The following is a 17,616-nucleotide window of genomic DNA, read 5'->3' on the forward strand; positions in this document are numbered from 1 at the left end:
AAAAGCTGAAATAATTCTACTATTATTCTGACATTTCACATTCTTAAAATAAAGTGGTGATCCTTACTGATCTAAGACAGGTGAAAAGAAATTGTGAAAAACTGAGTTTAAATGTATTTGGCTAAGGTGTATGTAAACTTCCGACTTCAACTGTAACTAAAACATTTGTCTCGAACTTTTAGATGGTGCTCAGACGCTGTTGACAAGTAGGCACTTGGGATATATGCTTCATAAAAGTCTTCAAAAAGACAGAAATAGAGTCAGTACACGTTGAGGTATAATGTACAGTCATGTTAGAGCTGCACATCCGGAGGTAAGTGAAACAAGGTTTGTGGGAATCAGATAAGTAATATCACCATGTGAAAATGATGACAGTGAGTGTTCGGTCCAAGACTTCAGCCTTGTGCCCTGCATGGGCTCGTATTCGGCCAGTGTTACCACGGAGACCCAGGAGTAGTTCTGTTACCATATTAAAAACAGAAACCTCTGCTGATTAACAGCATTCTCTGGTTACTCTCCCATGTTTCTCTGTCCCAGGGCCACAGAGTTATGGAATATCTCTACAGTCACACGAGGATGTCTGCTTCCGGCTCATCTGGACCTCCAATAAATCATTGATATGTAAATATGAAGCAGACACAGCATCTACATGGCTTTCGGGCATCAGCCATTAGGACAGGATTCATCATGTAGAGATATGCTGCTGATGTAACCAGATACTGGGATAAACACCGTAGGAAAGAATGTCTTGATGGGTCATAAAGTGAAGGCCTACAGCGTTTTAATAGGCCTTACATCCATCATATGCCCATCAACAAAAGTACTGATTCACAGATAGTGTTTAAATACTTTACAGTGAGACTGTTTAGGGTGATAGCTGTCCTAAAGGGAACTTGCAGACCAAAGATGGAAGCCCCTGCATAAGGAGATAGAGGACATGTTTGACTGACCTGGAAGCGTCCAGTGAGCTTTTCTGGGGTGGTAGTTCCATTGGTCTGTTCAGGGCTGGGGGGCTCAGGCCTGTAGGAAGACACTGGAGATCAATGGACCACACACACACACACACACACAACCTAACCTGTAATCAATCAGGAGAATGGTATCCACATCCCAGGAGAGAGCAACACTGGCCCAGTAGAGTAACAGTCTTCAGTACCACATAATTCACCCATGTCAAGCCCTAAACAAGTACCCAAAACCATGATTGCTTAAAATGGGTTGTTAAAGGATAATGAGTAAGGAAGCTTGCATACGTCAATGCATTACAGGATACAAGCCAAAACCCCCACATGAGTTTTACTTCAAAGACATGGGCCCAAGGTCAACTACAGTAATTCTCACACTAATGATTTAAATCAGGTCTGTTAGATGACTTGAGCCATGTCAAAGTATTCCCTACAATGATAGACTGGAAGCTCTGATAACATCATCTAATGTAATGTCTCATATTATTCATCAACATGTTAAGTAGAATGGTCTGATTTGATGTGGTTACATACATTACACAAAAAGGTTCATTTCAGATATTTTGTGAGTGCCGGAGGACTTGTGTGTGTACTTGCGTGCATATTAGGCAATATACCATTTATACCGTATACCGGGGTATTTCAAAATACCGACAGCGGTGTTGAACACTTGTTTCTGATTGGCTTTAAGGGCGTTCTAGAATGTGCATTATTTCCCTATAACGCACAGTAGAAGTCAATGGCTATACTTCAGAGGATAAGTTGATTAGAGTTAACAGCCTCAGACTGCAGCCCAAATAAATGCTTCAGAATTCAAGTAACAGACATCAACTGTTCAGAGGAGAGTGTGTGAATCAGGCCTTCATTGTTGAATTGCTGCAAAGAAACCACTAAAAGGACATCAATAAAAAGAGACTTGCTTGGGCCAAGAAACACAAGCAATGGACACTAGACCGGTGGAAATCTGTTCTTTGGTCTGATGAGTCCAAATTTTAGATTTTTGGTTCCAACCACCGTGCGTATTTGAGAGACGCAGAGTAGGTGAACGGATGATCTCCGAATGTGTGATTCCCACCGTTAAGCATGGAGGTGGTGTGATGGTGCTTTGCTGGTGACACAGTCAGTCAGTGATTTATTTAGAATTTACAGCACACAGCATGGCTACCACAGCATTCTGCAGCGATACACCATCCCATCCCGTTTGCGCTTAGTGGGACAAACATTTGTTTTTAAACAGGACAATGACCCAACACACCTCCAGGCTGTGTAAGGGCTATTTAACTAAGAAGGAGAGTGATGAGAGCTGCATCAGATGACCTGGACTCCACAATCACCCGACCTCAACCCAATTGAGATGGTTTGGGATGAGTTGGACCGCAGTGTGAAGGAAAAGCAGTCAACAAGTGCTCAGCATGTGGGAACTCCTTCAAGAATGTTGAAAAGCATTCCAGGTGTATCTGGTTGAGAGAATGCCAAGAGCTTGCAAAGCTGTCATCAAGGCAAAGGGTGGCTACTTTGAAGAATCTCAAAATCTTTGTTTAACACTTTTTTGGTTACTACATGATTCCATGTGTTATTTCATAGTTTTGATGTCTTCACTATTATTCTACAATGTAAAAATGACGAAAAACCCTTGAATGAGTAGGTGTCCAAACTTTTGACTGGTACTGTATGTTTTTTGAAATAGCGCACCTTGTGTGCACTTCCTGTAATACCGTATACACCGATATGGTATAGAAACGGTATGTGGGTATGAAAATCTGATTACCGCCTCTGAAGTGCGTATGTGTCACAAGAGATCAGAGCGCGAAACTGAAGACTAACAGCAAGTATGGACCAATGTGCAAGTGCGCAGCTGCAAAAATCAAAAGCGGATCTTTGAATCAGACACCTTGTTTTGGTTTCCCCTATGCCAAAGTGCTGTCAGTACAACCACTGGTATGTCGTTTTGATTAAAAATGCCTGCAGTCGACAGGTAGTAGAGAATTGTTTTGAAGATTCTGATGCTCTTTAACATGACGCTCCTAGCAGAGTCTCATCTTTCCAGCTCTTTCACTGTGCTCGCTTTAATAAAACATATGCGCAGTTCTATCATTGAGTTCGGAAGGGAAATATGTAGGGACTGTACGAGCCAATGTAAACAACTAGTGACCCCCCACTGTAGGGCTGCCTGCCTCTCCTCTCAGCTGAGCCTCAGCCCAGGGTAATGAGGCGCACAGGAAGACCCTGGATGCCTGTGGTAAATCGCCCAGAAACACACCTCTAACAGCAGAAACAGGGTCTGGGCTGTATCTGAATACTCCACATGTGCAGGCACACATCCAACCAGAGGAACAGCTGAAATAGGAAAACAGGCTCCTCATGCTACAGCAGTCGGAAGATATTACACTTACAGGATAAAAATGGGACATAATGGATGGTTAATTAGAGTTCAAATTAAGTTCCCTGTAAGGAAATGCCTGTGTTCACTTGGAATGCCAACAGTTCACAGAAGAAAGATCCTGTGGTTGAGACGAGGATACATTTAACTGATGTCCTTCAGACAATGAGAGGCATCCAAGGTTAACTGCTGAGCCCTATGTAATATGACCTTTGCCCTCTACCACAGGCCTCATATACAGCAGTAGATGGGTGGATGAGCATGGGCTGAGAGCAGTGGCTGTCTGAGGTGAAGATGATCGTCTCACCTCTAGGGATCTGATCCCTGCACAGAACAGGGACTTTTTATTATGATCCAAAATGGAACAGTATGTTGATCTTTGTCATGTAGGAGACTTGGTAGTTTGCCTGTCATGCATTCTTCAGTTTCCATAGACTCCTGTCTGTCTATTGTGCCTGCCTTCTCAACTTCACAATAATGGAAACAGGAAGAATGGCGACAATCCAGTGAACTAATATGCAGTACATACCAATGTCTTGTCTTATAGACATCTTGACTTCCATTCGAACACTGTTCACAGACCATGGCATGCCACTACTCTGGACGGTTCTGACTTAGAATGTGGACAACTACAAATACCCAGGTGTCTGGCTAGACTGTAAACTCTCCTTCCAGACTCACATTAAGCATCTCCAATCCAAAATTAAATCTAGAATCGTCTTCCTATTTCGCAACAGCCTCCTTTCACTCATGCTGCCAAACATACCCTGGTAAAACTGACTATTCTACTGATCCTTGGCTTTGGCGATGTAATTTACAAAATAGCCTCCAACACTAGTCAGCAAACTGGATGTAGTCCATCACAGTGCCATCCATTTTGTCACCAAAGCCCCATATACTACCAACCACTGCGACCTGTATGCTCTCGTTGGCTGGTCCTCGCTACATATTCGTCACCAAACCCACTGGCTCCAGGTAATCCATAAAGCGCTGCCTAATCTCAGCTCACTGGTCACCATAGCAACACCCACCCGTAGCATGCGCTCCAGCAGGTATATTTCACTGGTCATCCCCAAAGCCAACAGCTTTTTTGGCCGCCTTTCCATCAAGATCTGAGGTGAATGACTGGAACAAATGGCAAAAATATATATATTTTTTTTTAATCACTGAAGTTGGAGACTTATATCTCCCTCACTAACTTTAAGCATCGATCGCTGCAGCTGTACACAGCCAATCTGTAAATAGACGATACAACCAACTACCTACAGTTGAAGTCGGAATAATACATACACTTAGGTTGGAGTCATTAAAACGTATTTTTCAACCACTCCAAAGTTCTTGTTCACAAACTATAGTTTTGGCAAGTCGGTTAGGATGTCTACTTTGTGTATGACAAAGTCCAACAATTGTTTACAGACAGATTATTTCACTGTATCATAATTCCAGTGGGCCAGAACACATGCACTAAGTTGACTGTGCCTTTAAACAGCTTGGAAAATTCCAGAAAATGATGTCATGGCTTTAGAAGCATCTGATAGGCTAATTGACATCATTTGAGTCAATTGGAAGTGTACCTGTTTATGTATTTTAAGGCCTACCTTCCAACTCAGTGCCTCTTTGCTTGACATCATGGGAAAATCAAAAGAAAGCCTAGACCTCAGAAAAACAATTGTAGACCTCCACAAATATGGTTCAACCTTGCGTACTATTGGAAATTGCTCCCAAGTGTAAACACCATGGGACCAAGCAACCGCCACACCGCTCGGGATGGAGACGCATTCTGTCTCCTAGAGATGAACGTACTGTGGTGCGAAAAGTGCAAATCAATCCCAGAACAACAGCAAAGGACCTTGTGAAGATGGAGGAAACAGATACAAAAGTATCTATATCCACAGTAAAACGAGTCCTATATTGACATAACCTGAAAGGCCGCTCAGCGAGGAAGAAGCCACTGCTCCAAAACCGCCATAAAAAAGCCAGACTACGGTTTGCAACTGCACACAGGACAAAGATAGTACTTTTTGGAGAAATATCCTCTGGTCTGATGAAACAAAAATAGAACTGTTTGGCAATAATGACCATCGTTATGTTTGAAGGAAAAAGGTGGAGGCTTACAAGTCGAAGAACACCATCCCAACCGTGAAGCACGATGGTGGCAGCATCATGGTGTGGGGGTGCTTTACTGCAGGAGGGACTGGTGCACTTCACAAAATAGATGGCATCATGAGGACAGAAAATGTGGATATATTGAAGCAACATCAGTCAGGAAGTTAAAGCTTGGTCGCAAATGGGTCTTCCAAATGGACAATGACCCAAGCATACTTCCAAAGTTGTGGCAAAATGGCTTAAGGATGACAAAGTCAAGGTAATGGAGTGGCCATCACAAAGCCCTGACCTCAGTCCTATAGAAATTTGTGGGCAGAACTGAAAAAGTGTGTGCGAGCAAGGAGGCCTACAAACCTGACTCCGTTACACCAGCTCTGTCAGGAGGAATGGGCCAAAATTCACCCAACTTATTGTGGGAAGCTTGTGGAAGGCTACACAAAACATTTGACCCAAGTTAAACAATTAAGGCAATGCTACCAAATACTAATTGAGTGTATGTAAACTTCTGACCCACTGGGAACGTGATGAAAGAAATAAAAGCTGAAATAAAATCACTCACTCTACTATTATTCTGACATTTCACATTCTTAAAATAAAGTGGTGATCCTAACTGACCTAAGACAGGGAATTTTTACTAGGATTAAACGTCAGGAATTGTAAAAACGGACTTTAAATGTATTTGGCTAAGGTATATGTAAACTTCCGACTGTACCTCATCCCCATATTTGTTTTTCTGCTCTTTTGCACACCAGTATTTCTACTTGCACATCCGCATCTGCTCCGCTATCACTCCAGTGTTAATTTGCTAAATTGTAATTACTTCACCACTATTAGCCTATTTATTGCCTTACCTCCTTACTTCATTTGCACACAGTGTATAAAGATTTTTCTATTGTTATGGACTGCATGTTTGTTTATCCCATGTGTAACTCTGTTGTTTTTGTCGCACTGCTTTGCTTGCGCTTGCTCAGGTCGCAGTTGTAAATGAGAACTTATTCTCAACTGGCCTACCTGGTTAAATAAAGGTGAAATAAAATAACTTCTCACTTGTAAACTAGTCACAGACGTGAGACTTTGGCGCAATTTTTTTTTTTAAAGAAAAATGACTATAGGGCTGCTTCTATAGTAGCCTATAGAACAGCTGTTAGACAATTTCCGATGCCCATCTGCAGTTGCTCAGTAACATCACATTACAAGGACCAATAGGTACAAGACATGCACACAGGGACAGTGAACAATTGATTCATTAAGAGACAGCTGAGGGCAATGGATGCTAAATGACCAAGCATTAATGACAATATACTGCTGCTGATTTTCTATTGAGCATCACAGTAAAATCTCCACTGAGCTGCAGATTTCAAACTGGAATCAAGAAGTACAGCAAAGAGTCCACAAGTCTGGTTATTGCACAACGGGTTGTTTGATGGGTTGAACACTGGCAAGTGTATCTGCAATGGAGCAGTTCCTCAGTTTAAGACAGTCACGCCCTTAACCAACACTCCTATTCTAAGGGTGGGCTGATGCCAACCTCTGCCCATGGGCAAACCCAGCTGCTGTGTTCAGCAGGGCTGTAAACCCATTTACCAGGGTCCTCGGTGTTTACACTTCAGATTATCAGGCATTGCACTGCAGTGTGTGTGTGTGTGCTTTGAATGATGCCTTCTGGGAGTAAAATTCCTTTTAAGAACAACACATTGCATAATGCTGCAGGTTGACCCTACATGGGGCCACACACTGTAATTGATTGGAGGTGGCTAGAGGTGCTGGACTAGGATGGGTAAGCGAGACATGGTACTCCCTACCATCTAAAGACGGTAGGGCCTTGATCATGCAGACCACCCTTCACCGCCTTGCCCATCCTGTCTGCCTCTGCCAGTAGACCAGTGGGACTTGGATCAGATGGGGCAGAGTGGCTGGCAGAGCTACAGAGTGCCATTGTCCTGGGCAGCTAGCGAGTCACGGTGTGTGTGCTGTTTCTGGCTCAGGGGGCATGGGGTCAGCAGAGAAAAATCCACTCACATGGGCCCAGGACACGCAAAGAGGAAGTGTGTGCACGTCTGTCTGTATCTCACGGGGTGTGTGAGATGCATAAAAAAATATGTTCAAAAGTTTGGGGTCACTTAGAAATGTCCTTGTTTTTTTAAAGAGGGGTACATTTTTTTGTCCATTAAAATATCAAATTGATCAGAAATACAGAGTAGACATTGTTAATGTTGTAAATGACTATTGTAGCTGGAAACAGCGGATTTTTTTATGGAATATCTACACAGACATACAGAGGCCCATTATCAGCAACCATCCCTCTTGTGTTCCAATGGCACTTTGTTTTAGCTAATCAAAGTTGATAATAAAAAAATAAAAAAGGCTAATTGATCATTAGAAAGCCTTTTGCAATTATGTTAGCATTGCTGAAAACTGTTGTTCTGATTAAAGAAGCAATGAAACGGTCCTTCTTTAGACTAGTTGAGTATCTGGAGCATCAGCATGTGGGTTCGATTACAGGGTCAAAATGGCCAGAAACAAAGACAAATTCGTGTTCTGAGAAATTAAAGGTTATTCCTGGCGAGAAATTGCCAAGAAACTGAAGAGCTCGTACAACGCTGTGTACTACTCCCTTCACAGAACAGCGCAAACTGGCCCTAACCAGAATAGAAAGGAGTGAGGGCCTGGTGCAGAACTGAGCAAGAGGACAAGTACATTAGTGTCTAGTTTGAGAAACAGAAGCCTCACAAGTCCTCAACTGGCAGCGTCATTAAATAGTACCCGCAAAACATGTCTCAATGTCAACAGGCGACTCTGGGATAGCCTTCTAGGCAGAGTTCCTCTGTCCAGTGTCGGTGTTCCTTTGCCCATCTTAATTTTTTCCTTTTTTTCTTTGGCCAGTCTGAGAAATGGCTTTTTCTTTGCAACTCTGTCTTGAAGGCCAGCATCCCAGTCTCGCCTCTTCACGTTGAGACTGGTGTTTTGCGGGTACTCTTTAATGAAGCTGCCAGTTGAGGACTTGAGGGAAAAGGGTTTTCTAATGATCAATAAGCCTTTTCAAATGATAAACTTGGATTAGCTAATACAACGTACAATTGGAACACAGGAGTGATGGTTGCTGATAATGGGCCTCTGTATGCCCATGTAGATACTCCATAAAACAAAAATCAGCTGTTTCCAGCTACAATAGTCATTTACAACATTAACAATGTCTACACTGTATTTCTGATCAATTTTATATTTTTATAGACAAAAAAAAACCAACAAAAACCATTCTTTAAAAAACCAGGACATTTCTAAGTGACCCCAAACTTTTGAACAGTAGTGTAGGTAGGTAGAAGTTGGTGGGAGAGACAGGAAAAAAAACAGACTGAGCCATAATCAAAACACCAGCCAAGAATGGTCTCACTTCACAGGAAAAGGTCCAATGTGGAGCCAATTCTCTGCCACCCTAACAAGGTCTCAGCTAACATCCAAACAAATTTTATTAACATGGAAAATGTAACAGACAGTACATTTTGGCAACATAATTCTGACCCATTCTGGTATTCCCCCAGAATGAAACCACTGGTCCTTTGTAGGGAGAGAGAGCTGGGACATCTTAAGACATTAAAAACAAAAACAGCAGACAAGTGGAAACTGGGAAAGAGGATGTGGCGACTGTGGAACTGGCACATATACAAGCAATCAGCAGATCTAAGCTGACCAGAAGGCACAGATGTGGTCTCGATGCCACATTGTGGTGACCCCATCTGATGTTTGGATGAGTGTTTCCATGGCCAAGCTGTTAATGTAAGGACTTCCTACAGAATAAAAATAATCTAGGCAGCTAGCCTAGCAATTAAGAGCGTTGGGCCAGTAGCAAAAAGGTCACTGGTTCAAATCCCCAAGCAAACTTGGTGACAAATCTGTCAATATTCCCTTGAGCAAGGCTCTGGATAAGAGTCTACTAAATGGCAAAAATGTAAATCTAAGCCAAGATATGAAAACATCTTGACACTCTTAGATACCGTACATGAGGATACATCTATGCTCCTGAGCTGTGCAATGTAGTGAACCCTACCTCTCCACCAGCAGCTGCAGTTGAGTCTTGGAGTTTTTGATCTTGTTCTGGGCCTCCACATTGAGCATGTCCACTGTGTTCTCTCCATTGATCTCCAGGATGACATCACCAGGCTGCAGGGCAGCCAGCTCGGCTTTGCTGCCACCGTTGACCTGTGGGCCAGAAGTAAGAGCTGCAGTCAGACTCACACTACTGCCTGTGGACTTGGTGCAGACATGGTGCTATCAGCAACGTAAATAACCAGCATGCCTGAACGAAAGGCTGCATATCTTATGAGTGTTGGACTATTTGTCAAGGGCTGACAGATGTGAACGGTCATGATTGTAATAACAGCCAGGCCTCATGTGGCTGTTGTGAAGAGATGGGTTGTTTCTCAGTTTGCCTTTCAGGTGTCAATCAGGTCTTGCAGGACTTTAGCAAGTGATTCTAATGTTTATTGCAACCAAAATGTAAGACACAACGGCCCATCATGCACCTGGAACACCTCAACAGTGAGGATTTATGACAACCGGAGGGAAAAGTAATCAGTGGGACAGTACTGGAGCTGTGGGGTTGACTACTCTGGCCTAACCTTTGATGCCATCCCCCCATGTCAAGGCCAATGGGGTCTACTGCCTGCATTAGGGGGAATTCCAGCCTAATGGAAGGGTACATCCATTTGAATTCAATACCTTTGACAGCATCTCTTGATTTAAAGAAACATTTCCCATACATGTCTGCTCATGAAGTGGTCAGAAAGTGACTTGTTGGACCTGAATGCCAAAACATAAAATCAGTAAACTCTTCAAGCAGTGTGTGTTTGTGTGTAAACTAGACATCACATTCTTGCTTTCTGTCCTCCTTGCCTCTCCTTAAAAACTGCATTGGAGCCTGAGGGGAGGAACCTTCACTCCTCTCCCCCAAATGTGCTTTGAGAGAGTTGAGGAATGGAGGAAACAAGGGGAGAATCTCAATTTCATTTCCTTCATTCCTCACTTCTCAAAACCCATTGGATAAGAAGGCGAGAGGGGAGGGACCTCTGACCTTCTTATCCAAATGGGTTTTGAGAAGGATGAGGAGAGAGGATGCAATGAATCAAGGAAATGCAATTGAGGACAGAGGAAGCAAGTATTTGACAGCTATTTCTTGGGGACAGTGCCAGACAATGAATTACTGAGCGAACATAATATCCACTGCCTGTCCAGAAACAACCCCTAGCCTACTGCCCAGAGGAATTGATAGGTGGTGAGAGGTCCAGGCTTGGTGCAATTTTGGCAGTATTGCTTAATCCTGTCCAATTCTCTCATATTTCTACAAGTGTTTAGGGGTTGTCTGGACAGGACCCCACAACCTCCAGGTGTGTGGTGGACCTACAGCACTACACTTGAGGCATTGGTTGGATGTTTAATTCCTTTGATACACACACACACACACAGATTTGCACAGGTGTATGCTGGACACACCCATGGCACCCGATCAGACAGGTCTGGCTAGCTGAGGACCTACTGTAAACAGTGCAAGGATACATTTACATGGCTACTATTCACACCTTTGCTTCATTCCAGCTAGTTAGATCTGCAACTCACTAACAAACTATAAGCTAGGGCATATCTCTAGTCTAGCAATATATACACTGTTTGGGCTGTATAGCATCATTTAATAAGATTACCCATGGTTAGCTAGATAGCTGGGATATATCAGTCAGCTAACCATTTACAGTAACAGTTCATTAATAAGTCAATACACCCTCAATTGTATGCAGAAATTGAGAAATCTGCCCTCATCTTGGCACTGGTTGGGCAGCCATTAATCAATTAATTCATAGATAGATGTATAGAACTGCGTTAGAAGGGTGACCACCTACTTTGAAAGAACAGGAGGTGTTGGCTGTGCACTTGACCAGGCATTCCACATTTAACCACACCCACATTTGAACATCAAAATATCAGGTTGGTTTTACATGCAATTATATATAATTGCATGTAAAACCAAAACCATATATATTAAAAACACAGCGTACCAGTCAAAATGTTGGACACACCACATCTTTACGTTTACTACATTGTAGAATAATAGTGAAGACATAAAAATTAGGGGGGAAAAAAACCCACACATATGGAATCATGTAGTACCTAAAAAAATAAATAAATAAAAAAAGAATATATATATATATATATATATATATATATATATATATATATATATATATATATATATAAATAAAAGTGAAGAATCTCAAATATATTTTGATTTGATTAACAAAGTAGCCACCCTTTGCCTTGATGGCAGCTTTGCACACTCTTAGCATTCTCTCAACCAGCTTCATGAAGTAGTCACCTGGAATGCGTTCAACAGTCTTGAAGGAGTTCCCACATATGCTAAGCAGTGTTGGCTTCTTTTCCTTCTATAAAAGAGACTTGGTCGTTCCAAACTTCTTCCATTTAGGAATTATGGAGGCCACTGTGTTCTCGGGGACCTTCAATGCTGCAGAAATGTTTAAGTATCCTTCTCCAGATCTGTGCCTTGACACAAATTCTGTCTGGGAGCTCTATGGGCAATTCCTTTAACCTCATAGTGTGTTTATTTTTCTCTGACATGCACTGTCAACTGTGGGACCTTATATAGACAGGTGTGCGACTTTCCAAATCATGTCCAACAATTGAATTTCCCACAGGTGGACTCTAGTCAAGTTGTTGTAACATCGCAAGGATGCTCAATGGAAACCGGATGCACCAGAGCTCAATTTCGAGTCTCATAGCAAAGAGTCTGAATATTTATAGAAGGTATTCTGTTGTTCTATTTTAATACATTTTACAAACAATTCTAAAAGTCTGTTTTCGATATGTCATTATTGGGTATTGTGTGTAGATTGATAAAATATATTTTCTTCCTCATCAATGTTATAATAAGGCTGTAAAGTAACAAAATGTGGAAAAAGTCAAGGGGTCTGAATATTTTCTGAATGCACTGTATGATAAAACAGTATAATATATGTAAGGAAAGAAATTTAGTGTTTTATGTCATACGAATTTTGCCAAATCTGTGAAGACTCGAAGCACGAGAAATTAGTTGAATCAAAACTATACATCTCGTACTCATGAAAAAAAAAAAAGACTTAAATATTATGAATGACTTTGTAACAGCTCCAAACAGTTGTTCACTAGTTTAGAAAAGAAGAAAAGGCCCATTTGTTGTAACTTGGACCCTCATCATGTGAGATGTTTGTGTTGTGCCCACCATTGGTTGAGATACATGTTCTTGAATACAGGGTGTGTGTCATTTCAAAAAATGTAAATATTATTCATAGAATGGACCTATCCCTTCAGATGAAGTTAACGTCATGCTGCTCAAGTACAGTGAAATACCTTTCTTAAAAGTTCTAAACCCAACAATGCAGTAATAAATAACTAAATGTAACACAAGACATACCCATTTTGCTGGTACACCATTAAAACTTTCAATAGGTTTCCCCATGGAAGATTGACAGTGTAATTAAAAAAAAAAAAACATACCCATTCAAGTCAACATTCTCTGATGTGTGGACCTCCCATCTTCTTTGTAGTACCATTTCAGAGTTAAAATCTAAATTGTATTCACCAGCCAAAACATGACACCCACCCTGTATTCAAGAGCGTGTTGTGTTTCAACCGATGGCGGGCACCACACAAACACATCAGATGATGGAAAATTAGGGCCTAAGCTACAACATATGAAGAAAAAAAAATAGTTTACGTGTTTAGGGAATTTAACAAATATTATAGAAATTAAATAGTTTAACAACCCTGTTTGTAAGCTTGTAAAGTTCTATATCAATCTGAACTGTTTATGTCACATGGTAGGGGTATGCAAAAATAGGTAAACTTTATCACTTAAATGTTTTGGCATTCAGGTCCAAAAAGTCACTTTCTGAGCGCTTCCACAAAGGCAAATATATGAATGGGAATGTTTGTTAAAATCAAAAGGGGTGCTATCAAAAATGGATTGAATTCAAATGGATTTACCAGGAACAAAAACACACCAGCAAACACTCAACCATACAAAACCCAAATGAGGAGATTAACTCGGGAGTATTGAGCACTTGTGAACAACGGAGAACAGCCCAACTTTTGCGATCGACAAGGCTGGCGCACAATTAAAGACAGAAATAGGGGAGAAAAGAAAACCAATCAGTGAAGAGAAGAGGCCGCCTTCATAAATCTCCAGCAGAAACATGGAAGACTGCAGAGAGAATGACAGGCAACAGGGCGTTTGTCCATTTTGCAAAGCAAGAGGGTAGAGGTGCCATGTCTGAGGGTCCACTCGAGTGGCAATTACGTGTTGCTGTGGCAACCCACAATGGTGCCTGCCTTTTCTGATCAGGGCACGCTTCAATTCACATAAACTAAGGATGCAGCTTTCTCAGGGGCTATGCCCGACAGAAAAAGGGGCAAGCTCTCTATTCAGGCCAACAGGACGGGAAAAGGAGGGGCCATCCATGTTGTTTCAGTGCCAAGACGCAACCACTTCAGACAGACCAAAGCCATAGCTACATAACCAGAGAGGGAGGGGAAATCCTGCTTCTCCAATAGGTTTGACAACCACTTTCACTGATGAGGTCTCCCTCCTCAGCATGGGTCCCCGTTTCTTTTAAGTGACTGTTTGATAGTTGAGACAATTCCCTGTGTTTCCTGCATGCTGGTGTTGTTGACTACATGTTTGACTAGAGCGAGGAAATTATAAGGAATGCCCATCGTCACAAGAAAGTAGCTATTAAATGGGCTGACAAATTATGCCTTTGAAGTCAACAACAGTACCCCAAAAACACTTGCATTAAAAGGTTTGAGGAATGATAGAGAATTCCGTGGTAGTGAGGAATCAGGATGTGCAGTGGGCAGAGTGGCTGTGGCAGGCAGGGAGCAGTGTGTCTGGGTTTCAGAGTGGCTGTGGCAGGCAGGGAGGGAGCAGTCTGCCCTGGGTTTCAGAGTGGCTGTGGCAGGCAGGGAGCAGTCTGCCCTGGGCTTCAGAGTGGCTGTGGCAGGCAGGGAGCAGTCTGCCCTGGGCTTCAGAGTGGCTGTGGCAGGCAGGGAGCAGTCTGCCCTGGGCTTCAGAGTGGCTGTGGCAGGCAGGGAGCAGTCTGCCCTGGGCTTCAGAGTGGCTGTGGCATGGAGTCTGCCCTGGATTTTCTGATTTGTTTTCAGAGGAGAACGATATGCTAATGTCCTCCCTTCTACAGCTCCTTCTTCCTGTTGCTTCACAATGGTCTGACACTCAGCAACACACACACACACACACACACACACTACCCCCCCCCCCCCCCCCCCCCCCGGTTTCCTCCTGATGTAGCCTTCATTCCAATCTGACTAAATACAGTAGTCAAGGAAACAGGTAGAAAGCAGCCAATGAAGATAAACAATGAGAGGAGCAGAGAAGTACAGCAGAGACTGAGGAAGTGGAGTTGGCATGCCATGTTTTGCTTTACAGAGGATAGGGTGTGACAGACTAGCAGTAAGGTCATTAGCAATTACCTTGGAAATGGTTATCGCCTTCTTGAAGTCCCTTCCTCCGTATATTCTAAACCCCCATGGAGATGGACCAATCAGGTTCACTGTCAGCGCCATCACGTGACCAGAGGTTGCCACCTACTGCCTGTTCCAACCCGAGAGAGAGAAAGAGAGGAGACGTGAGAACTGCTGTCACCTGACTTCCACTTAACATAACATTGTGTAACCACATCTAAAAGGAATGGAAGGAATCTGAAACCCAAAAGGCACATGACTGACATTGTTCAAGTTCCTGCAAACCAACAGTTTCAATAAATCTGTAAAATATCCTTATAAAAAAATAAAAATAATAACATAGCAAAATGTGGTATCTTACCACAGGATACAAATCAAGTCAAACATTTCTGTTCAGTAGATCCACAGATATCTAATTTACGTTTCACCATGGACTTATTTCCATCTTATTTTAAAAGGGATCATAGCACAGGATGCTGCCCTTTCCCTTAGGAAGTGTGGTTTACGGTATGTCAATGCATCTAATGGGTACAGTATACAAGTGGCCCCATAACTCCATGCCCTTCTCATGCACAACATTACTGTAGTGTTTATCATTTGCACATGTGTTTATGTTGAGACAGTGACAGCTCCCTCTCCTTTGTGATTCATGCTGTGTTGAGAAACAGCAGGGGTTCAAATTTTAGAACCCAGTTCCTACATTTTAATATAAAAATGTATTTTATCAAAACAAAACTAGGCTACATTTTATCTCTGGGACCCTCGGGATGACAAATCAGAGCAATATCAAGTACATTGAATATAAGTGAATGTATCAAACCAGTTGCCATGATAAGTTTGTTGTTATGCACTCAAACAATGGATTGGTATTTTTTTTTCACCTTAATAGCTACTGTAAATTGGACAGTGCTGTTAGCTTAAATTCTTGTTGATCTTTCTACCCATAAGACATGTCTATATCCTGAGAAAGTCACTTACAATGTCATGCTAATTACATTAGTGCACGTTAGCTCACCTTTCCCGGTGGAAGGACATAGATCCCATAAAGGTTAAAAGTTAATTTGTGGAATTTCTTTCCTTCTTAATGCGTTTGAGCAAATCAGTTGTGTTGTGACAAGGTAGGCGTGGTATACAGAAGATATCCCTATTTGGTAAAAGTCCATATTATGGCAAGAACAGCTCAAATAAGCAAAGAGAAACGGCAGTCCATCATTACTTTAACACTTGAAGGTCAGTCAATACAGAACATTTTAAAGAGCTTTGAAAGTTTAAGTGCAGTTGGAAAAACCATCAGGCGCTATGATGAAATGGGCTCTGAGGACCACCAGAGGAAAGGAAGACCTAGTCTGCTGCAGAGGATAAGTTCATTACTGTTAACTACACCTCAGAAATTGCAGCCCAAATAAATGCGTCAGAGTTCAAGTAACAGACACATCTCAACTGTTCATAGGAGACTGCATGAATCCAGCCTTCATGGTTGAATTGCTGCAAAGAAACCACTAAAAGGACACCAATAATAAGAAGAGACTTGCTTGGGCCAAGAAACACAAGCAATGGACATTAGACCGGTGGAAATCTGTCCTTTGGTCTGATGAGTTCAAATGTGAGATTTTTGGTTTCAACCACCTTGTCTTTGTGAGTCGCAGAGTAGGTGCACATATCTCCGCATATGTGATTCCCACCGTCAAGTATGGAAGTGGTGTGATGGTGTGGGGTGCTTTGCTGGTAACAGTCAGTGATTTATTTAGAATTCAAGGCACACTTAACCAGCACAGCGATACACCAGCCCATCTGGTTTGCGATTAGTGGGACTATCATTTGTTTTTCAACAGGACAATGACCCAACACATCTCCAGGCAGTGTGAGGGCTATTTGACCAAGAAGGAGAGTGAGGGAGTGCTGCGTCAGATGACCTCCACAATCACCTGACCTCGACCCAATTGAGATGGTTTGGGATGAGTTGGACCGCCAAGTGAATTATATGTGGGAACTCCTTCAAGACTGTTGGAAAAGCATTCCAGGTGAATTTGGTTGAAGGAATGCCAAGAGCGTGCAAAGCTGTCAAGGCAAAGGGTGGCTACTTTAACAAATCTAAAATATATTTTGATTTGTTTAACACTTTTTGTTTACTACGTGATTCCATGTGTAATTTCATAGATTTGATGTCTTCACTATTATTTTACAACGTAGAAAATAGTAAAACTGGTACTGTGTGGGCACACACACACACATTCTTTTTTGCCTGTTTATTTTGGCATTAATATGTGTCACAGTGCTTTCTGTGGTGGGGCAGCCAACGGAAAATACGGAGCGTAGGGGTTGGTAATGTTCTCTAGTCGCAACGTGATTGGCCCAGTGTTCTGTCACTCATGGGGACACTACGTCGCCGCAGAATCTACAGGGAGAGCTCAAAAAAGCAAGCCCCTTGGGTGCTGCCACAGAATTAGATTGGAAGTGCCCATTCAAGAAGGCTCAACGTTATTGCACACATATAAAATTGTCAAATCACGTTTTATATATTTATATCTATATCTATATCTATATCTATATCTATATCTATATCTATATCTATATATATATCTACCGTAGCTGTGATTGGACTGATCATCTCAACATCATACTTTCAAAATCTTAGCTAAACAAGCA

General features: G+C 42.1%; 1 protein-coding gene across 3 annotated transcripts in view; it reads right to left on the minus strand.

The window, feature by feature from the left end:
- LOC110536030 (PDZ and LIM domain protein 2) overlaps positions 1-17,616 on the minus strand; it is a 59,226-nt gene that overhangs the window by 26,908 nt on the left and 14,702 nt on the right. For all 3 annotated transcript variants that reach the window (XM_021621530.2, XM_021621528.2, XM_021621529.2), the window contains exons 2-4: positions 14,980-15,100; positions 9,497-9,648; positions 951-1,020 (exon numbers count right to left, since the gene is read on the minus strand). In XM_021621530.2, coding sequence (XP_021477205.1) covers positions 951-1,020; positions 9,497-9,648; positions 14,980-15,072 — 315 coding nt within the window. In that variant the 5' untranslated portion in view covers positions 15,073-15,100. The remainder of the gene's footprint in view (positions 1-950; positions 1,021-9,496; positions 9,649-14,979; positions 15,101-17,616) is intronic.

The sequence above is a fragment of the Oncorhynchus mykiss genome, chromosome 11, assembly GCF_013265735.2.
Source record: "Oncorhynchus mykiss isolate Arlee chromosome 11, USDA_OmykA_1.1, whole genome shotgun sequence".
Classification (NCBI taxonomy): Eukaryota; Metazoa; Chordata; class Actinopteri; order Salmoniformes; family Salmonidae; genus Oncorhynchus; species Oncorhynchus mykiss.